Source organism: Chelmon rostratus, chromosome 18, assembly GCF_017976325.1.
Source record: "Chelmon rostratus isolate fCheRos1 chromosome 18, fCheRos1.pri, whole genome shotgun sequence".
NCBI lineage: Eukaryota > Metazoa > Chordata > Actinopteri > Chaetodontiformes > Chaetodontidae > Chelmon > Chelmon rostratus.
The window spans coordinates 17,133,577-17,156,299 of NC_055675.1; the positions used below are offsets into that span (position 1 = coordinate 17,133,577).

The window sequence follows — 22,723 nt, forward strand, 5'->3', positions numbered from 1 at the left end:
CCATAAAATAATTCTCATTGCCTGAAGGTTGTTTTTTTTTTTTTTCTTGGTCAAGATTGTAATGGTTTATGCATCAAGCCCTTCAGAAAATTGCTTCACGCAAACAGACCTGTACATACCAGAGCTGAGTAATGTAATGGGGACCTTTATGTCACTGTGGCTGTGGTAAATTAAATGTGGGTGATATAAGTCCTGCCGTCAGTGCATCCAGAGCCAAACAATTACCATTAAGATGAAAAAAAAATCAATCGTTCTGTATATTCAGAAAAGCATTAATGTGAAAGAGCCTCTCGTCACTACTTTCATGTGTCAAATGAATTTTCCACAAGTGAATACGTCAGCTTATAATGCTGAGACGAGCTGGATTTAGCCTCCGCTACCCCCCTAATTATTGTTTGATAGTTGGCAGTCCTGCAAATGTGTCGCCCACGCAGGCCGACCGCGGCTCCGAAGAGTTCCTGAGGCTCCATAACACGTGAGGCCTGAAGGTCAGGTGTCATTGCTCACCTATTATTTGGTGTTAGCTGTTGTCACCTGGAGGTGTCGCTTTTTTAATGATTGTGGCTGTGTCACAGGGTTTCATTCCTCGGACTCTCAGGCGTACCTTGTGTGGAAAGATCAATATGTGAATGGATGCAACACTTTGATACAAGAAGCCACTTTTTATGATAGCCGATTTAAGTGTAATTTAATGTTGTGGTTTGGAAACAGGCTGGATATTTCCAAGACATTATCCCTCTCATCTATTTTTCTTGAACTGCTTCCTCCCACAACACAGAGAGAGATTCAGAGCTGTTTGTTTGATAGCTCTCGCTAATAGATGATACTTTACAGCAGTGTTGGTAAGAAAGGCCCTGCAACCCTGCTGTTTTCTCTAATGCCTCTAATGCAGATTTCCTCTATTATTACCCAGCTGTATTTATAGACTCCAAGAATCATTAAGTCACCTCCCATTGTTGAGCTTTTAATACAGTAGTTTGGCCCATTCAGTTGAGAGAACGCGATAAATCCACTTACAAAAACTTTAACTTTATCTTCTTCGCTTTCTTAGAGAGTTCCCGAGAGTGAGATGAGAGGATTAATACCACTCTCATGTCTGTCACCTTAAATACAAAGCTGCAGTCAGGAGTCAGTTAGCTTAGCTTAGCATAAAGACTGGAAACAGGGGGAAGCAGCTAGCCTGGCTCGCAAAATCTGCCTACCAGCACCTCGAAAGCTTATTTGTTTAATCCGCGCAAAATCCTGATTGTAAAAACAATTTGCCATATTACAGGAGTTAATGTGCTGGATTATTTCTTGGCCAGGTGTGCTCACATCTTGTCCGCAACAAATGTTATATAATATGCTAATTAGTGAGCTTTAGAGCTGCTGGCAGGATTTTATTACGTTCTGACAGAGCCAAGATAGCTGTCTCCCCATTTCTGGTCTTTGCGCTAAGCTAACAAACAAACTCCTGTAGCTTCTTATTTAGTAGACAGGCTTGAGAGTGAGATCGATCTTTTCATCCAATGCTCTGCAAGAACAAGAACAAGCATCTTCCACAAAATGTCAAACTATTCTTTTCACACTTGGACGCTATCCTGAAATTACAGACAACACGGCCAACTGTTGGGGGACTGGCGAGGCTGCAGAGCAGAGGCTGCTCTTGCTGCCTCCAGGTCCGCTGCAGGTCACCTTAGCTGCCAACGTAACAGACAGCAAAGCTGCCTTGACCTCGTAGTCATCTACACACACACAGGTTGACAAGGCTGAAGCAGCATGTCAACTTTTACGGCCGCCGCTGCTGCCCACTTAAGCAAAAACCGAGCAGCATGTAAAGGTCAAAGGCCTCACACTCCGACACAATCTCCTGCAGGCCAAGGTTATGTAAGACCAGGACTGTCCCTGTCGGTACAGTGCGGGGCAGACCTCCAAAAACGCTACCCGTCATCTCTAAGGAACAGCCAAGATTCTGGGTGAAGGCTGCTAGTTAAGCATGAAAGGCGTTGCAGGTTATTAGTCAGGGCTTTCGGACTCTGTCGCCAGGTCTTGTCTTTATCCTGCAACTCGGGTCTTCTGCATGAACACGCACACACACGTCAACATGTGTGACCCGCGCCCATGCCAAGGGATTAGTCCCCTCCAGGCCCCTGCCCACACAGCAGGCAGGCAATTGGGGAGCAATGCCAGGGCCTGCTTACAGAGATTTAGCCACTGCTTTACACTCCGTGGCTTGGTCAAACATACACACATGGCCTCCTTTGGCGTCTGCAGGACCCAGAGGACGGCCGCTGATCTGCAGCAGAGATAACAACGTGTGCGAACTGTGGTTTCAGCTGCAGGGAGACGGTGAGAGATTTGCTTTGTAGGAGGTTTTTTTTAATGTGGGCAGATGTCAAAAGGAGCAGTCGTTGCAAAGTAGATGTGTTGTTTGAGACAAATGCCAAGCATGTGTCATGTCCTTGCACTGCAGATCACTAATGAGCTGATGTCAAACGTGTTAACGACGATCTGTGTGAGCGTTGCACAACAATTGCCGTTTGACTCAGCGCTGCTCATTTCGGCTTCCAACTCCATTATTGCTGCGATGATTCATGTGGTTTATTCATTTCATAAAGTGCTTAAGATCCAGTCTTTAAGGGCCATACAAGTTGACATTGTGTTTTTGTAATTGTGGAGATATTTGACTGTAAGCTTTTGAATGTACTGACAGTACATGCCAGTTAAACAAAGCACTGTATATTCTTCATGCTGTCAGAGGCTTGTATGAAATGGTTATGTACAGAATCAAGCTGAATAACTGCTCTTTGTATCTCAATTGTGAATGATTATCAGCTGCTTCTGTTTTCCATGATAACACATAACTACAGCATGGCGAGGTATAAAATCTGAAACAGTGAAGGACTGAAAGTACCCAAACAGCCACATTAAGTTAGTCCTGCATGCTTGCAGGAACAGTCTTATTTTTTTAGGTACATTGTTCATTCTTGACAGTCTTGGCACATGGTCGATTTTGTTGCGGTTCTGGAAATTTTGTTCATATGACTTAATCATCCATCAGCAAGTGGATTCTGCCCAGTTGTCATGAAATTGTTCATGTTTAGGTTTCATCTTTTTCCCCAGCAGACAATCTTCCTATCGCTGTCCTATCCTGCCTGGTATGACCAGTAGCTGCTGGTTGCTAATGCTAGCTGATGCTAGCGAACTACAAACATTACTGTCATCACAACTGACACCACTTCTCCATCTGTGTTACTGTTACACTGTGTTATTTGTTCATCCTTTTTGACGTACACTCAATTGGTAACAGTACAAAGACAGTATATTAATGTTTTACCTCATCAACATCATTAATTTTTGTGATTATGCGCTCGCTATGCATGCTTCAAACAAGTTGGGACAGGAGCAGCAAAAGACTGGGACAGTTGTGGAACGCTCCAAAAACACCTGTTTGGAACATTCCACAGGTAAACAGGTTGATTGGTAACAGGTGACAGTATCATTATTGGGTATGAAAGGGGCATCCTGGAAAGGCTCAGTCGTTCACAAGCGAGAATGGCATTCTGTTTTTATTTACGTTCCACACAGCGTCCAAACTCTTTTGGAATCAGTGTTGTGCAGTACACCGCCACTTGTGGCCACAAGGGGTTCTGTTCTGCAAAAGTTACAAAGTGCTTTAAGGATTAAAATGGAAATTTTGAACATCTGCAATTCCATGACAGCTGAGCAAACTCCATCTGTTCTCTGTTCTCCCAAGAGAAACTGCAGCATCGGTCGCAGCAGTGGTGACATAAGTTTATGATCAAGCGACAGAGCCCTCTGACAAGGATGGGAGCACAGGAGGAAGTCACTTGATGTTATCATAGGGTGTCTAAAGCCTTGTACAATGGACGGACGGGTCAATACATTGTCTGACTTTAACACAGGAGACTACTTTTTCATTTCCTGTTTTCCTACGTGTTCAAAACTCTGATATAACTCTGAGTATAGCTTTAAATTCTCTGTGTTTAGGTGATTCAGAGGGAGAAAAGGGCAGTGGGAATACAGTATGTCCTTTTGGAGTGTTTGCATAATAGCTACACAGTGCTGGGATATCCCATGTACAGTATAAGTAGGGCTGATTCTGCTGAGGTATGTTTGTGGTGGACAGAGACGACAAGGTGACACTGAGCCAAAGACAGAAGCACGGCACTGTCTTTTAATCACTGCTGGCATTGTAACTAATACAGTATTTTACTAATTATCTGAAGCAAGTAAACAGATGGAGGAGAAATATCTCCAGCTCTGCACCCTTTTTTTTTTCTTAACCTGCCAACTATTGCCGAGCCCACTTTCGCCAACGGCTGTTACTGACAGTACAGTACAAGCTCGGTCTACATGCACGCACACAGGAAACGTCTCTGGAGACCTGCTGATTTTGCTCCTTGCATAAGCTCCTCGGTGAGCTGCAGGAAAAATAAAATATTAATCATGAGTGTTGAGCATTCTGTGGAAGCACTGCAGGTTTATTTGTATGCCTGCTCAGGTGTGAAGAGTAAACAGGGCAGAGAGGAGCAACAGAGAGTCTAATCTGTGTGTTCTGGAGGCAGAAATCACCTCCTGCACTGCTGTCTTCATCTTCCAGGACATAAAAATGCCCATACACCCATACAGCTGTCAACAACATAAGTCAACTCACTCAACCCCAGACAGTACCGAACATTAGGATTCATACAGCGTTTGTATACTGTAACAGCATGAAATGTTGGTTTTTATGCTCCAGAAAACAGTATATTTCTGTGTCCACTCCTGCTGGCTCTGATTTATTTCTTTATCTCTCAAAAACCTCAGTTTCATAACACATAATGAGTGCCAGGGTGGTGCACAGTAGGCGGCTTCTGACTGCCTTTACTTACATGTTGGGCGTATTAATTCAGTAGCTACATGGGGCGGACAAAATGTGATGCACGTGTATGCAGTATATTACGCAATCCAATACAGCAGAACTACGCTACATTTGTTTAGCTTATGATGTCAGAAATTGGTCATCTCTGTGGTAACATTTGAGGAAGCTGAAGAAGACCGTGATTTTGCCACAAACTCCAGCACAACTTGATGCTGGAGTTTGTGGCGTTCCATTGGAGTGCTTTATATTGCGAGGTGTTCATACTATTTTGTCCACCTCTTGGCATGACAAATGTTAACGTGGGCCTGCTTACAGGTAAATATGCGTGTGGCACTATAGAATAAACACTTGTGATGAAACATCTCATCATGCCATTTATTACTTTACTTCTATGTTAACTGCTTCCAAACCTTCTTTATTATTCTGGTGATTAACTCAGTGAACAGGTCTACTAGATCTTTTTATTTGTCACTTTTCTTACTTCCCTCCTCCAAGCTGCAGCTCACCTATCAAATCATCCCCCACATCCCCTGGGCCCAACTCACCAATTAGACTTTTTGGAATGGTTTTAGCCATTTGAACATCAGGACGGTGTGAAATTGGATGAAGGTCTCGTCGTCTTGGGTGCTCTGCTGCCTCACGACGGACAGTCGCTGGAGGAAAGAGACTGAGGGAGACTTAGCCTTTTGTAATGAGCTGCGCATAAATAACTTCATTATTCTTTTGTCTGCAGAGATGAAAAGGAAGGGTAGCCGGGCAAAGAGCAACCTTTTTCCCCTCGCAAAGAACAGTGGAGAGTCCCATTCAGACTGACCACAGAGGTTATGCCAGCAGAAACATGCAGCCATTCATTCTGGGAAGATAGCATCAGAGTTGCAGAGACAGGCTACAAAGTCTATATTACCACAGCCCGCAGCACCCTGAAGCAGAGGGCAAGCGAGGGTGAGTTCTTTCACTTCATTCACTTGGAGCATTGGGGGTGGAGGGGTGTGCAATAAAGTCAATGAGCCACTAGATTTCCCTGCTGTGTGATTTCATCACCCCGCACACCTCCATATTGGACACAAAAGTTATAGGCACTGTGCAGTGGGAGGATGAGTAGGAGTTGTTAATGTCATAGTGTTGTTTTTCATAAGCAGGCACGAGGACTGGAACGTGCTTTTTGATGGAAAAGTTATCAGAAACGTTTTGAAAGCAGCACTCCACCAATTTAACACACAAAGATGAGTTAACTTGTCATGACCATCACTGCTCAGCCTGTGAAAACAGTTGTATAATTTCTTCTGTGGTTCTGGAGGGAGCTTTTTGAGTCTGTAAAAATAACCCCGATGCTTAAGACATCAAAATTTTAAGAGAAAGCCTCAGTTATAAACGCGGGGGTAGAATCAGGAAAATGTGGGTATTTAGAGGGTAAACGAAAGATGTTATCGCATTGTGGGAAATGTAGAATCAAGTGATTTTGAACACTGCTGCATCAATTTTGATCATTCATTTCTAATCTGTCTCTTGTAAGCCCCCCAACTCAATGAAAGTGCAAATCAATGGGGTGTCCTTTTAAGACTCAATCAAGGTCACAAGTCTTCATGAGATAAGTACAGGGTAAATTTATTTAGCATTTTTCAACACAGGGTTGTATAACAAAATGCCAGTTGCACTCCCTTAATGCTACACAGAAAACAAAAATTATATAAACAGATGAATAAATAATAAGTCATATTTAGTTTTTATGCCGGAGGATGGGGGATGAGTTGAGGAGTCTCACAGCCTGAGGAAAGAAGCTGCTCTGCAGTCTGGTGGTGCAGCAGTGGATACTTCTGTATCGCTTGCCAGAAGACAGCAGGGTGAAGATGCCATGGCTGGGGTTGCCTCCTTTCTTCTAAAAATCAATAACAGCTCCTTGGTTCTGTTGACATTGAGCAGCAGGTTGTTCTCTGTGCACTATGTGCTCTGCCACATTGTTTTTTCCTAATTTCTTAGCGGTATGATCTCTCAGAGTTGCTTGAAATCCTGCTGATGATGATGGTGCTGTCTGCAGACTTCACAGCAGGGTTCTCTCCATGTGTGGGATTGCAATCATGGGCGTACAGCAGGAACAGGAGGCGGCTGTGTGCACAGTCCTGGGGGGCTCTGGTATTAAGCACTAGAGTGGAGGACTGAGTGGACTGAGAGGAGACCAGTGGAGATGCCATCTTCTGTGGATGTGTTGGTTTTCGATTGGAAACTGGTGAGGGTCCAGCCTGGCTGAGATGTCACAAATGATGGGGGCTCTCCTGCTTTTGTTGTCTGGTCTTGACGGTGCTGTATGCTCCCCTGTCACTTGACCAAAAGGTAGCCTTTTTGGCTCTGGATAGAGCCCTCAATTCTACATTCATGCAGGCTTTCTAGTTGGGGAATAGTTTTATCGTCTTTGTGATCATCAGCACATTTGCTGGTGTGTGATATGGTCTGATACACCAAAGTGAGACCTGGGTAGGGCTTTGTAGCTTCCAGGAATGTTTGTGTGAACCTGGCCCAGGGTATTGCTTTCCCTGGTGGGGATGTGTACGTGCTGGTGGAATTTAGGTAAAACAGCTCTAAGATCTGTTTGATTTAAATCATCAGCTACAATAACAATACCATCTGGCTGTTTTCTCATGTGACAGCTGATGACCTCATACAGCTCCTGTCGTGCATCTTTTGAATTTCCATCTGGAGAAATGTAAACAGCAGCGACAAACACTCTGGTGAATTCTCTGGGCGGATAATATGGTCGACAACTGAAAATTGAAAGGCAGTCACAAGTCTTTCAGGTCACTGAATAATTACCACTGATATGATACAGCATTTGAACTTTCCTTCAGGGCTTAGCGTGTGTGACAAGGTCATCTCAACTCAAAGGTCCACTTACTTCCCTTTTCTTCATATTTCTTCATAATCTTATGGCCTTGAAAGGTGAATGGGGCTGGCTCAGGTTTCATTTAGAGACGTCAGGGAGAAGAAAGGCTGAATTACAAACCAGGCCAAGTGGGCAACTGCCCTGGGGCCGAAAAAACTCAGGGGTCTGAAGGATCCAGGATCACCACGTGGTGTTCGTGGTAGTTTGCTAATTGCAAATTTGTTTGGTTATAATGTGTGCACCGCTACAAGCACATAACAAGCTGTAGACGCATGGGTTTAAAGGTGACATCTGCATATTACATAATCTAGAGGTCAGTCTTGTAGAGGGGGTAGTAAATTAAAATCTACTTTTAAATACATTAATTCAGATGGTCTCACATGACGTATATTCATTACACATGTCTAAGTGAGAAAAATAGAGGTCAGCAGCTAATTGCCCTGGGGCACCCTCGATGGAACCCTGAGTATGACCTTGGTCATGTGACAACAAGTGGTCCTTTTCCTGATGAAGACTGTGACATGTGGTTCTAAAGGAAGTTAACAGATGGACCATTAAGTTGATATTATTTTATCACGCATGCTGTTCATGTTTTTACAGTGTTTGTTTTGTTTGTTTGCTTTTAACATATTTGAGTTCTTTCAATGCAGAAGTCTGTATCTCTTTTATAGCATCAGGTCTTACCAGGTAAAAACTTGATGCTATAAAGCCCCCCTCCTCTCAAAAGTATGTTTCTGTTCTTGTTCCTACTGACAAATGTTTGAGCTTTACTGTGCAGAATGGTGTATGTGCAGTTTGACACTAGAAGGCTATTTTCACATTCATTTGCCGAGGGGGGGGGGCTACGAGTAAGATTTGTATCATCCCAGTGTGATGTGGAAACTTGAAGCCTCCAATGCACCAACACTAAGAATAGGCTTTTCAGGAGACATCTCCTGTGAAGTAGTCAAACTTTGTATGAATGGCTGCCTGATCAGTGAGATGTGGGACATTAGTTCAAACTGTTTGATGAGCATTTTTGAATGTGCATTGCTTTCTTTTCAATTTAGTCTGCTTTTTGAGCTACACTTTACTTTTGAGGACTTGAATAAAGTGTGGAAGTTTGATATTATATTCATAGGGTGTCGCTCAAGATACTGTAATATTAGTAATTCACACAGATATGAGATATGGTAAATTAATGCTAGTCCATTGCCATTGTCCCACCCCAGTCAAAACAGTCTGGACACGCCACTGCCATCAAGTTTAAAGTCACCATTTTTGTGACTTTAATCTGGCTCAAGTCTGCAGCTCTGGAATCATGCTTATCATTTGGCAGGAGATGAATGTTGAATGTGAATAACAGAAAGCATTAGGGCACCCGGGAAATGTAGCATTCCGTCCTGACACTATCTAAATTTGTCTGATGCAGCAAAACCTCATTTATGTTGTGCTACAAGTTAAAGCAAGCAGGCTGATTTGGACATCCGAGGCCACCACTCAGAGTGCTGGCATCTAAACTGAACTGCACGAAGAGAAACAGTTGTAGTGCTGAGTCACTTCGCTGGATTCACACTCCTCGGTCTGGCCTCTGCTCGTTTTCACATCAACATTGTTCACTGCGGATGATTCAGCCTTATTACACGGCCCTGTGTCATGCCAGAGAGGCATCCTGAGTTTAGGAGAGACGTCTGCAGGGGTAAACACAGAGAGCTAATCCTCATCATGTTTTCCGAGCTTGAATTAATCATCGGCAGGGCCTCCTCACAGCTCTCAAGGCGGTGTCAGCCGTGTCACATCAGATAGGGCCGGTTACCTCTGATGTGCTGAGCAGAAAGAGCAGGCCAGCCAGGTTGCATTCTGCTGACTGGCTGGAACCACATGTCAGCCAGAATGCAGTTTGCTAAGAGGCTGATACTGCCCTCATCCAAGAGCGTGTTTCCTGATCCTATTCCTTGCATCGCCTCAAGTTACGGACAACCAACTGGTCAGGTTTGTTTTGCTCTGTGAGGAGAAGAATGTGCTGTTTGTACACAAGCCAAGCAAAACAATCTCATGTGATCTGGCCTAAATATCCAGTCACATACGAATGATCGCTAAGTCATCCGCATGTGTCTGCCAGAGAGCCAGCCAGGATCAGTCACAGCCGCGAAATGTGTCCGACAAAACGCATTGTTTCATCAAAAAGGAAAAATGGCAGCTGCAGTATTGTGGACTGCGGATAATCTGGCAGCGAGCGCCTTCGTGGATTTGTGCTCGTGAGCATTCCCGCTTTGTGGACGGGTGTGAAGAGCAGGTTGCATAAGAGGATCACCTCCGTAATGTTGTAATTCAGGATCCCTGCTCAACACTGCCTTTCAATGTATATCTTAAAGAGCGGGTGGGCAAAAGTGGTTGCTTTACTGAAGGACCATTACCAAAGGAAGATGCTGGCACATAGGGATTACCCACAGGGACAGGAATTAGGGAAGAGATGGAGGAAAAAGCAAGCAAAGGCCTAGAGGGGAATTAAGATGTGTCGAGTGGAAAAGCCTGAGGGAGAAAACCAAAAGACTAAAAACAGGAAGTGGAGCAAACATTTTCAACTTACTTCCAAAAAACGACTTTTAGATTCTAAATATTGTTTAAAAGACAACTTCACAAAAACAGATTATTAAACAGTAGAGCTCACAGACATTTTTGTGAAAATACACAATTACCTTTGTGGGTTTTAGATTTAGATGAAAGCTCCGTATCATTCTCATGTGTGCTAACTATCACGGAGCTACAGTCAGGAGCTTAGCTTAGCATTAAAACTGGAAGCAGGGGGAGACAGCTAACCTGGCTCACTAATTAACATGTTGTATTATAATGCTTTACAGTCCAAAAAATGATAAATTATAGTTTTATGGACAGCTACGTGCTATAATTATTTATTAGCAACTAGCAGCTGGGAGCTGCAACTTCTTAAGGTGTGTTCAGACAGCAGTTTAAGTCAATTTATTGGCGTGAACTGGACCATTTGTGTTCATACAGCCAACATACCAAGTGTGCAGATGCTGTAAGCTAGCAAGCAACGGACACACAAATTGTGTGTGTGTGGGAGAGTGGCTATGTTTTAACAGCTCAACTAAAACTGATCTCTGAACTCACCGGAAACTCCAGCTCTTTCTGTTGTTTCCCTCCAGCTGCTCTCCTTTCTCCTCTTGTCCCAACTGGCGCCGACGTGTCATCACATCTTCCAAAATCCACTTGTTTTACGTCTTTACACACAGTTATACATCCACTCACAACACGACCTGTGAAACCATAATTCGACATATTGTCGGTAGATTTAACAAATGAGATACAGCAATGTTGGTAGCAATTTTTTTTTTTAACTTTGGGCAGAGTTAGGCTAGCTGGCCCTGATTTTTGATGCTAAGCTAAGCTAATAAACTCTAGTTTTATTTCAACTTGGGAGTGTTCACACATTAATTCAAGATGCTTACTTCAACCGCTAACATTGTTGTCGCACCAATAAATAGGCTAAATTAGCTATTTTTGCCGTGTTATTTGGAGTGATTCACTCTTCAATCAGTATTAATGTTAATGGATTTTACTTCAATGTAGGTGAAGGTGTGAATGAGAAGACGTGAACGAAAGATAGAGGAAGGAAAGCGGCATTGTTCTTCTGTTAGCAAGAAAGCTAATGTTTTACTACTTCGCTGTTAATTTGAGTGTTAAAATGTTGAATAGTCTCATGATTTCATTATTTTCACATTTTGAGAAGAAATTGTTAACGTTCAGGAAATGTATGGAGGCATGATGATACACATTTTAAGTATCTAGCAACTGACTTTCTATTTATTACCAACCTGTGCTTAAGCTTGTAAAACAACAGTAATAAAGCTCCACAAATTTCAACGTGATGTCCATTTGGGCAGACTGACAAGACCAAGTTCCATTTTTAGAGCTCGGTATCATGGGATTTTTCTGCCTTATGTTATGTTTGAATATTGTGAGGTTTCATAGAAATCCATCCCCTTTTCACATTATTACATTGATGTCATTGGCATTAAGTGGTCTGCTTAGTGAGTAGACCGGGAATTCAAAAGGGATTAAGCTCATTCATCCTCCAATCCACACAGATGAATGGCTACACACGAGCAAGATGCTCCGATTTGAGTACAGCTTCCTGCCAATGAGTACAGTGTGAAAGGCAGAGGGGTGGTCAGCCTGGAGCCAGGTGATGGATTAATGATTTGATTTTCTGTTCTGACAGATTGGCGGGGCACTTGTTGAGTAGAGAGCAGATCTCTCGCCGGCCTCCAGGGGGCAGAGCGGCCTCAGTGCCCCAGGGCGACTCTGTCCTGTGCTCCGGGCTTAGCTGCTCGTTACATTAAAACAGGGGCTTCTGTGACAGAGTCAGCATTATGAAAGCTAAGAGGATTAGCTGATGGACATTTCTGGCGTTCCCGGTCAATTATCAAAATGAAAAGCAGTGACTGGGCAGGGTTGGCATGCTCTGTGGCACAGAAGAGCTCCTCTCTCTCCTCCTCATCTCCACTCTCACTCTCCATCTCTCACTCAGCTTCTGTCTGCCACAGGTTACTGAGGGGGGAAAAAAGAAATAAATAAAGGCATCATTGATGTGTTTCTGGACATGAAAGTTTGTGTGTGTGTGTCTGTGTGTGAGCCACGGATTAAAAAAGAGCATTTAAAATTTAATGTTTCTAAAGTGCACAACTGTATGTTATGCAACTGTATAAAAACAGGCCTGCACGTCAGCCAGCCATCCGTGCTCAAGTCTAACTCCTCCAACCATGTGCATGATCACCCCCGACTCCACACACACACACTCTCTCTCTCTGTAACACTGCTTGCTTTCACTGTCCTGCATGACATAAATCTGCTTACAGGGACTTGCCATCCTTATGGGGACAAAACAGAAGTCCCCATAAGGTATATCATTACATTTTAGGATGTAGCAATGGATTAAGGTTAGGCTTAAGCAAGTCGTGGTTATGGTTATGGTTAGGGAAGTGGTGGAAAGGTGGCTGTGCGTGTGCGTGTGTGTGTGTGTACCCCCTGTGGTTGCTTAACAGGCTATCAGTGTAGGAGGAGTCTCCACCACTATGATGCACATGTGATGTTGAGAGTTGGGGATGCTGAAGAGGAATTGCGGGGAGGCAGGGAGGTGTGTGTGTGTGTGTGTGTGTGGAGGGAGGGGCGGTTGTTTTGGTATATCCATAAAAGTGGCATTCCGCAGCTGCCTGTGTTAAGGATCTCCCCCAGGGATTCACACAACGCTGCAAACGTAATCAGCCGAGTCAATGTGCCACCACGGCTGCAGCGGACACATCTCTCCGGCTATGACACCCTGCCTCCCCTCCATCCTCAACATTCCCTCTTATCACCCAACTTTCTAATACACCGGTTAGACCTCACTGGAGCACAGCAGAGGTGAGGCTGTATATCCATGTGTGCCTGAAAAAGATAAGAAAACAAACTGCTGAACCATTTCATTATTTTTTTAGCCTGTCAAACAGCCAGGGAGGTAAACAGAATTTTTTTTTTTGCTGCGGGAGACAGTTGTCTAAAATATAAAGTGAAGAACGGTAATTCTAGCTCACTACATAGCAGGCTGAATTATACTCAATCCCAGTTATCGCTTCAGGGACAATGTCATCTCAACCCCTGTATTCCAGATGGTCCTGCTGCATGGGCAGATTTGATATGGGTATTCAGAGGCCAGGTGGATGCGGCTGAAAAATGTCTCCATTACTGCAGTAACTAGTTGACCTAGTGGGCAGTAAATCTTGTGTGGTGATAAACAAACAGCACATGCAAACAACAAAAACATCACATTGAATATGGTTAGGTATCATTTGAAATGTTTTGGTTCAGAGTTAATGTGCTTTCGTTGGAGGAATATTAACTCTGTCATTTAACAAAAAACACCAAACTCAATGCATCAGCATTTAAGAGGACTAGGAAATACATAATACAGCTTTTTTTTTTTTTTCTTTTCTCAAACTTGGCCTCCAGTAGGAGTTTAAACTCTGGAAACCTTGACCTCTTACACAGCTCCTAACATTATAAAAGTGTGATAATAAATCACTGCACTACCTCTTTGATGCTATCTTGGCACAAGAAGTCATACACGAACTAAGGTTTCACTATAGAGGGCAACATATCTATCCTTTGCCACCAGATTTGAGTGTGCAAATTGTCTAATAATGTGAAACATATCCATGAGATATCTAAAAAATTCCAACAATGGAACAAAAAAGTAGGGTCCATGGCATGTACACTACTTTACAGATCGATGGGATAATTGCATTTGTCCTATATGTCAATTTACAGCTCAGTATAGGGTAAACCAAGGTGTCTATTATACAGGGAGTATTGAATGAGTGAATTTGGACAGAGCTTAAGAATTGGGCCGAGAATGTGAAGCCAGCTTTTGATGCTTCGATCACATTTTGGTCAGGACTCGTAAAATGCTGAGATTCAATATGTCTGAGACAAACCTTCAACAGTGATGCGTATTAGAAAAAGACTGGTTTTAATGACAGAATCGGAGGGGAAATGCATCCTTTAGTCCATCCAGTGCATTAGGATGTTATTGTACAGTAGGAGGAGTTGTAGGAGTCTGTCCACACAGAGAGGTCAGTCCAGGGGAAAGCACCTGCCTCTCGCTTTGTGGAGGTAAACTAACAATAAAAAAAAAGTTATCTGGAAAAAAAATATAAAAGGGAAAATGTACAACAAGGTTTGCAGTGAAACAGCTGGAGCCGCCCCTGAGGCAGAGGTAGCCCGAGTGTGGTACACTCTGCTCCTCTGGGTAAAGTCCTCGTAAAGGATTGTCTCTGTATTGCCGTGGTATGCTCTTCTGCAGCACGTCCTCCTCCTCCTCCTCCTCCTGCTGCTGCTATACCACAGCGTACTGCTGATACAGCAGCTCCCGGATCTTGTAGTAGTCGTCACACAGGCAGCCTTCCAGGCCAATGCGTCCGGCCTCCGTCTGGACAAAGAGCACAAAGATGCACAGGTCATGTGGGTCCACGCGTAGAATTCATTAACACTTTGTACAACACGGTTTCACTTTTAAACACTGATGTACAAGCTCTGCGCAGCACACTGCCGACCTCTAAAAATAAACGTGTTTCCAGTTCGTTCCCACAGACGTTCACAGACTTGGGATTTAAATGTCTAATGAAGCAATTCACTTCCAGTTTTCCCATTTAAATAGCGTGCACACACACGCACACAAGCAAACACACTCCTTTAACAGTCTCAGTTCTCTTTGATTTCAGTTTCTGGGTTGCGTCTATTTTAAGTTCTTGTCAATTATGCATTTTGTTGTTGGTATCTTGGCTCGCTCCTACTTTTCCTTTTACTTTAGTTGTTAAGTTCTGCCTGTGATTCTTTTTTGTGTGTGTTTGTTCTGAGGTGAGATGTTTTCAGATGTTTTCATGCCGCTGGGTTTTTTTTTTTATCCTACTTAGCCAGGCTGTATTTGTTTCTCTTTGTGTTTAATGTTCCAGTTTGTGTTAAGCACTTGTATTTTATAGTGTGTAAATAAATAAAGCTTAACCCCTGAACCATCGAGAACCTCACTTGTTTTTTTTGTCATTTTCAGCTTAACATACAAAAAAGTCTTTTACACTTAAAGTCTTTGTGAATTTCTGAACAATTAGATTTCTAGACTAAATTTAATAATTAGGTTATATTATCTGAGCTGTGCCTGTAAATACTTCTCAACAATACTTTTAATCCAGTCAAACCACAGCAACTACACTATATCACATTGTAAATGACACCACCTAACTACAATGCAAACAATTATATTTTGGTTCACTGCCAGCACCAAGTTAACATAGGCTTTTTTCACATAGGAAGACATTCATATACAGTATCTACAGCCTACTGCCTCTGTGCTTCTCTAGACTGCACTTGTATTTCTTACGGCCTCTGAAACAACTTGCCCAGTGCTCTGAAAAGCGCTGATTGCTCGGGATGCACGATCCATCATCAAACAAAAGGAGAAGCTGAATGTGTCATACTGCTTCATGATGGTATTAGTATGTCTTATGGGGACAGTTTTCAGCTGTGCATCGCCACTTCTGATGACTCAGACAACAGAATCTAAGGCAATAAATACTCATGCCATTGGAAATGTATTCACTCTGTGTCTATTTGTTGCAGTGATAAATTATTCTCTGCCAATTGTTTCAAAGGCTTTCAAGGGTACAGCAGAAGTTTCTGGAAGCGGCAGACAGGAGATGTGAAATAATGTTTTTTTTGTCAAATGCCAAACGCATTCATACAGATCCTTTAATTCTACATTGTTAAAACACTAGCTATACATATGTCAAGTGAACAACTCCTTTGCACATAGACCTAAATGTGATTAATCAATATGGAATCAAACCAGAAGCTCAGCATTTTGACTGCGTGGTTTTGGTTCCATATGTCTCCTGCGCTGGCTGCTTTCCCTGTCGAGGGCTATTGGTGACTAGTGCTGCAGGGAGCTGAAGATCGCTCGCCCGCTGAGCCAGCAGGAAGGACGCTTACCCTGCGGACGGCCACCATGTTGTTGCATACCAGCACTCCTCCCACAAACTCGGCCTGGATGCCCTCTCTCAGCAGGACCTGCTTGAAGTCAGACAGGCGGGGCTCGTTGATGAACACCGACTGATGCCCTGGAATCTGGAGGGAGAAATGAAGAGAGCGCTGGTTAGACTCAGGGATGTCTGAGTTGCTTACACGCCCTTGTGGACACTTACTGGCAGAAAAATCCCATTTCAATGCCTTCTCAATCAGAGTCCCATGGCTATCTGTTCTGCGATAAACTCTTCTCTGGGACTCACCTTTGGTAAACTTATTTTCTGACAACATGGAGTCCTAGGACATGGGAATAAGAGTTTGTGTCCATGGGGTGCAGCAGCTGCTGGGACCTAAATGTCATCCGTTGCTTGCACTACTTCATTAGCCGTTAGTAATTTGCATGACTGCAAAGGCTCTTGAAATGAGGTTACCTGCCAAAATGGAAGAGGCAGAGGGGACAAACCTTCCAGATGTAGACAAAGATCTCTCTTAAGAGGAATTAAAGCAAGGTACCTCAATTAGGCTTTCCACTTTTGATGATGCAGTCAGTCAAAGGTGGGACACTTCACTGTTGTGACACTAGTACTATTGATAATTTGGTACAGTTTTTAGCACTTTGAAAAACATATTTCACACATCATGTTTGATATTCTTTTAAGGAAAACCTGGCAGTTGAATAACACAATGTAAAGCTTGTTTAAGTATCTAAAAGTTCTTCTCGAGTCACAAGTTTATTGTTGCTTCATTTGGATGTTTGAGCTTCGCTCTGCAGGATGATGTATGTGCAGAGTTTGACACGAAAAGGCTGTTTTCACATCTGCTGACCTCAAATCTGAGTTTAAGGCGTGTTCTTACAAGCATTAATTTGGGACATCTCTACTAATTTGGAAGCCAATCACGGCCCAATGTGAAACTTATACAAGTGTGATGGAGGAACCCTAACCCTACAGTGTGCGAATGCTAATGCATGCACACGCTGCGAATGTGCTTCTTGGTGAAGTGGGAGACATCTTGTGACCAGCACTTAAACTCTTGAAATGAGAATCTTTGCATATTCATAGATCCTTTTTTTCAAGGGAGAAGAAGTTGATGTACATTTTTAACGAGGTAACTGCATTTTTCAGTGGAAGAAAAAACATATCGGACACAGTTATTATTCCAAGCAGGGTGAAGCTGATCTTTTAACTCCCTAGCAACAAATAGTCATATTCAGAAATAATGATACGTCACTGCAACGACTTGGCTATAAAGTGTTCTCCGCCTAACCTCATGTGGAGGCAGTGGCTCCAGCGTGGGAATGACATCGCTCTCTTCAGACAGCTCCTTCTCATCCTCCCCAAACAGATTCTTCATGGCACGCTGTGTCGCCACCGCCGTGGCGTTGTGGTCGACGCCAAGATCGGGGGCGACGTCCATGGCCAGCTCCTGGCCGTCCTCAGCCTCCTCTTTCACGCCCTCCTCCAGCATCACACCGGTGTCCACCTTCACCACGCGCATGTCCAGCACGCCATCGATCCAGGCCAGCTCCGTGTCTTTGGCCTTGCAGAACTGCAGAGAGCTCACCAAGGAGTCTTTCAACCGCACCTTTACCGCGAAAAGAGGAGACACAATGAAGACATTAGCCGTCATGTAAGGCTGCTTTTATGCTTTAGTTAATTTAAAGCTGTAATCATTGCTAAAGAAATCAACCTTGTCGCAGTTAACCTCTTGGCTCCAATCCCATTATGGGATAAACTTGATAGAATGATAATACATTTGCGTAGAACAATTCTATCTAATGAAAAATAAGCCAAGCAGGCCTTTATCGAAGATGACCTGGTAGATGTGCGTTTCGCTGGTGGCGTCTATAGTCTCTTGCAGTTTGGGTGTGTAGACTTTGATGTCCTTGCTGAAAGCCTTGCAGAACTCAGCCAGGTCGAGGCTGGCTTCTGGCGGCCCGTGAACAATCACCAGCTGTCTCGGCTTCATCTGAGTAATAATTTTCTTGATGGAGTCGCCATCTGAGCGACCTTCGTAATCTATGTACGTCACCCTCGCTCTGCAGAAGGAGGAAGGCGGGATAAAGCTTTTTAATACTGCTGATTTGTCAAACATTGTTTAACACCACCACAGACAAGATTTCTTGATAAGACTTGTAATTCATGCAGAAGAGATTTACTGAGCAGACATTCAAACGGTTACACTCATTCACACCTGAAGGCCATCCAACGCACCACAGCACTGTACTGATGGCCTCTGATCAGCTCTAGTGGCAACTTATGAGGGAACTTAAACCTGCGGTGCTCTTGTCACAGACAGATTTAAAGGATCACTGACCTAATCTCAAGATTTTCTACACTGCAGATGCATTTGGTGGGAACAACAGAGAGATCCTGGTCCATGGGCTCATCGCCGTTGGTCAACCCAGATTCCAATTTGCTTTTCTCCTCCTCAGTGGCTTGCAGTTCAGGAACCAGAAACTCTTCTAGCCTGTGAAAGGACAACGATGGCTTATAGGTGTTGGCAGAAAACACAGATGAGTGTACTATCTCTGTATCCACCTGATGTTCACATGTTTTAATATTGTAGCACCTGATGATTTCCCCGTACTCGTCCCATTTGATTCTCTCTTCGTGTGTGGGGAACATTGGATACGATTTTTTGGCTTGTTTGAAGAAACTGCCTTTGCGGCTGCCCTCGGCCTTCATCATCAGGTCGTGGTGTTTCGTTTTCACTGCAGCTGGCTGGTCCAGATCATCATCCATATCGCTCTCGTCACTGGAGTCAACATCCACCCTGCAAGTGCACGAAATTAACATTCAATGTTTCAAAGGACAGGCAACAGATTTTTGCTCAGCTGCAGAGTGTAAATGTAAATGATGTCTTTAAGTATCATGACTCATCTCCCATTTGCAGATTTCTATTTAAAAAGCCTGTTTTAGATTTGCAATCTAGACCACCATTTGCATTTCTGATGGCTTTTTATGTAATTTTCTGTTTTTAGCTGTGAACAGACAAATCATATGAATCAAATGTTTTGTAACACCAACAGGCATAAAGCATCATCAGAAAGAGACAGCTAACCCAGTCGACCCGTGTCTATTTCTACTGAGACTTACTCTTTTGCTTGTTCAAGCTTCTTAGCCGCTTCTTTCTTTATTTTATCCTTTTCGAGGTATTCTTCCAGCTCCTTGCCTTCGAGCTTCACTCTTTTCCTCACCTGTCAAAATGAGAAGAGTGAAAGATGGATTATGGTGCAAATGATAGAGTGACACATTTTGTTGTTTCCTCAGCTGGGTCTGAATGTGAGAGACAGGAGCTCCCCGAGGGGCAAATGCTGCATGAAGAGATAAATCGAAACCCTCCGTCATGGGAAAATGGGCATTGTGACTGCTGGTCTCACCTCCAGATCCAGCATCCTCTCTCCAGGGTTGTCGATGAGGTAGCGGGCCAGGGTTCCAGGTGTAGTGCGGTAGGTCAGGATGACAGAGTTTTTGGCGTCTTGGCACCACTGGATGAAGAGTTCTCTGGAAAAGCCTGATTCGAGGTCTGGCTGGCTGCAAAGGACCACCTTGGGGCTGGGCACCCTGGCCAGGTCAGCCAGACTGTGGCACAGGGTCAAGTGACGGAACTGGAAGGGGTTGTTTCTCTTGTCTTCAAAACACCTCATTAGCTTATCACTCATCCACTCCACCTACAGAAAGACAACAGATTAACAATTATGACTGATGAAAAGCTATTTTACAAACAAAGTAAGATTAGAATTTGTTGCTATGTCTCTGCACCAATATTACCACGATAAGTTCATGTTATTGTGTAAACTTATTCTATTTGGTAAATAAAGGGATTGTGATTTTAAAATTTGAATGACTACCATTGTAAGGAATAGTACAAAGTCTTCTCAAGTATGAAAATTTGTGACTGATACCTGGGACTTTGAGAACTCCACCACATTATAGCTGACATTGTTAAGTAGAGCGAGTGGGTAAACTCCCAGTCCAGCATCCTTTGTCCTCCAAATCTGGTCCAGGAGCTGGGCCAGCTCCAAAACACGCCCAGCTGTATCCACAGCAATTAGGACATTACCATCACCACGAAGGGTCTCCATGACATTAGCTGTGAGTAAAAAGAATATTATTGAAAATAAACAGCGTTTTCACCCATTGTGTTTTTACTTTTAAAATAATCAGTTAAACAGAAATAGAGGAAGGGATGAGAAGACCAAAAAATGTAAGGCTCATGAAAGGAAAAATGTCATGCTTGTGATCCTTGTTCCCTAGAAGTGCTAATAGTTTGAGATGCAAGGATCTGAAATGCCACATATTATCCTGTTATTTTTCACACAGGTTTAACAAAACAAACACACAATTTGCTTCTTTGAATTTCAATCTTGATAGGAAAAAGAAATCAGGATTACATGGTTCATTTGCTAGACCACCAGGACAAAGTGATTCCAATACATCTTAAATAATTATTAATGCTATCACAGCTCTGATTAGAAAAAAAAATGGGATGCTGTGTAAATCAAATTGTAAACTGTAACTGAAAACAGTACAAAGACAATATATTTAATGTTTTACGCCAGCAACCTGATAAAGACGCATATATATATATATATATATATATATATACATATGCACACACACACACTTACTGAGGAGCATCTCATCTCTTTGTTTGCGACGTGGTTGAACATATGCAGCATTGAAAGAGTCTGTGATAAGTAAGGAAGGACGACTAATGCTCTCCAACGTGCAGCCGTTGAGGTGGCTAGAACAGACAAACAGAGTAAAAAAAAAAAGGGGGGGGGGGTCATGAAACAGACAGCTAAACTAAACACGAAAATCAACCTAAACAAAAAATAAAAATCTGTTTCATATTGATGTTTTGTCCATGCTCACATCTCTCTCTTGTGGTTGAAGTCCACAGCATAAACAACCTCCTCCTCCCCATCCTTCACAATTTTCCAAATAGTGCCTCCAATCATGTGACCAGCTGGAAGAGGAGTGATGGAGAGACCATGCCCTTTCCCTGTAAGGTAAAAAGAAAGATAAGAAACACTTGTGATATTCACACAGGGGATGACTGCTGACCTATAAGGGTCTGTAACTAACTCACCTTTCAGGTTGACAATCTGAGAGTATTTCAACTGCTGGATTTTATCAAAAGCACAGTCCACATCATCAAGGGTGAACAGTGTGAAATCTTCACTGTTGTTTCGGGACTGTAAAGAATGGAGTGGAAATAAGAACATGATAAAGAAAGCAACTGTTATCATGCAATCAAGCTGTATTAGTAAACAACTTAACATGTGTCACACCTTCCCACATCCCCTTCTTACCTGATACAGATCATACATGAACATCTGACCCATCTTGTAGACAGGAATTGTGGCATAGATAGTACAGTTCAGACCCAGTTTGCCCACAGCATATGGCAGGGCTCCCAGGTGTATGGGGTCAGGATGGGAAAGGAGCACAGCATCGACCTGATGAACATACCTGTAGGACGAAAATAGACATGACACACTTGTTTTAACTCATAGAACAGGCAGGAAACTGATCAGAACATGGATACCATAATTACCGTTTCATGGCATCAATGATGTCCATTGAGAAGTTCTCATCCCAACCACAGTCCAGGAGGAAGCGGAATTCATCCACCTGCAGCAGGTAACAGAGGGCCGACTCCTCCTGAACCCCCGACACGGCTGTCAGCTTGATAATGGACGTCATTTTTCCTTAGTTGTAATGCTGAAAATAGTAAAAAAATTAGCATTAGGTCACGCTTACCATAACGCAACTATCCTCAAAAACAGCACAATATTTCCTAGCTAACGTTACGGTATGACGTGTGGTCCCTTTCGGCTTTTTTTACTACGATCACAAATGAAAACAAAAGTCACTCAATTCAATCAACAAAGCAAACAAAAACACTTCTCGGTTGTAAACTGAAATTGTACGATGTAACAGTACAATACAGCATTAGTTCGGCCTGTGGAATACGTGTCTAGCTTGCCGGGTAGTAAGAGAATTAAAAGTAAACACAGTTTGGTTGCTAGCCACAGCTAATTTTCACGTTAGTTCGCAGTAGCATGAACGTTAACAAATTACCCGGCAAAGTCTGTCTATTTAGCATGCTAGCCACATTTTAGCTTCTGGGTTTAAGTGATTTGTATCAACAAAGGAACGTGCAGCATACCATTAAATAGGAGATAATATAAATAGTCACCCGTTGGAATAGAAACACAACAAGTGGATATTCTATAATTCCAACATTAAGACATTTTGGTTAGCGTTCATAAATACACACTTTGCTAGCAAACACGTTAGCCGCACCATCATCATGTGAAAGGGCGAAGGAGCGTACCAAGGTTGGGGGTGTTAATACAAACTGATTTAATGACAAAACACCGAATGCTCACTTAATCGTATTATATTTGAAAATATTCG

The 22,723-nt window shown here is 43.0% G+C and overlaps 1 protein-coding gene across 2 annotated transcripts; it reads right to left on the minus strand.

The window, feature by feature from the left end:
* Positions 1–14,046: 14,046 nt before the first annotated feature.
* Positions 14,047–22,618, minus strand: cpsf2 (cleavage and polyadenylation specific factor 2). 2 transcript variants are annotated; one of them, XM_041958794.1, is made up of 15 exons: positions 22,584–22,618; positions 21,858–22,024; positions 21,613–21,772; positions 21,390–21,495; positions 21,173–21,302; positions 20,926–21,041; positions 20,200–20,387; positions 19,675–19,965; positions 19,391–19,491; positions 18,864–19,067; positions 18,609–18,761; positions 18,108–18,330; positions 17,559–17,876; positions 16,260–16,394; positions 14,047–14,706 (listed from the first exon to the last, which is right to left on the minus strand). In XM_041958794.1, exons 2-15 carry the CDS (start codon positions 22,004–22,006, stop codon positions 14,614–14,616), a joined length of 2,367 nt encoding a protein of 788 aa, XP_041814728.1. In that variant the 5' UTR covers positions 22,007–22,024; positions 22,584–22,618; the 3' UTR covers positions 14,047–14,613. The 2 variants fall into 2 exon arrangements, with proteins under 2 accessions (XP_041814728.1, XP_041814726.1); XM_041958792.1 differs by having other exon boundaries at positions 22,473–22,611.
* Positions 22,619–22,723: the final 105 nt, after the last annotated feature.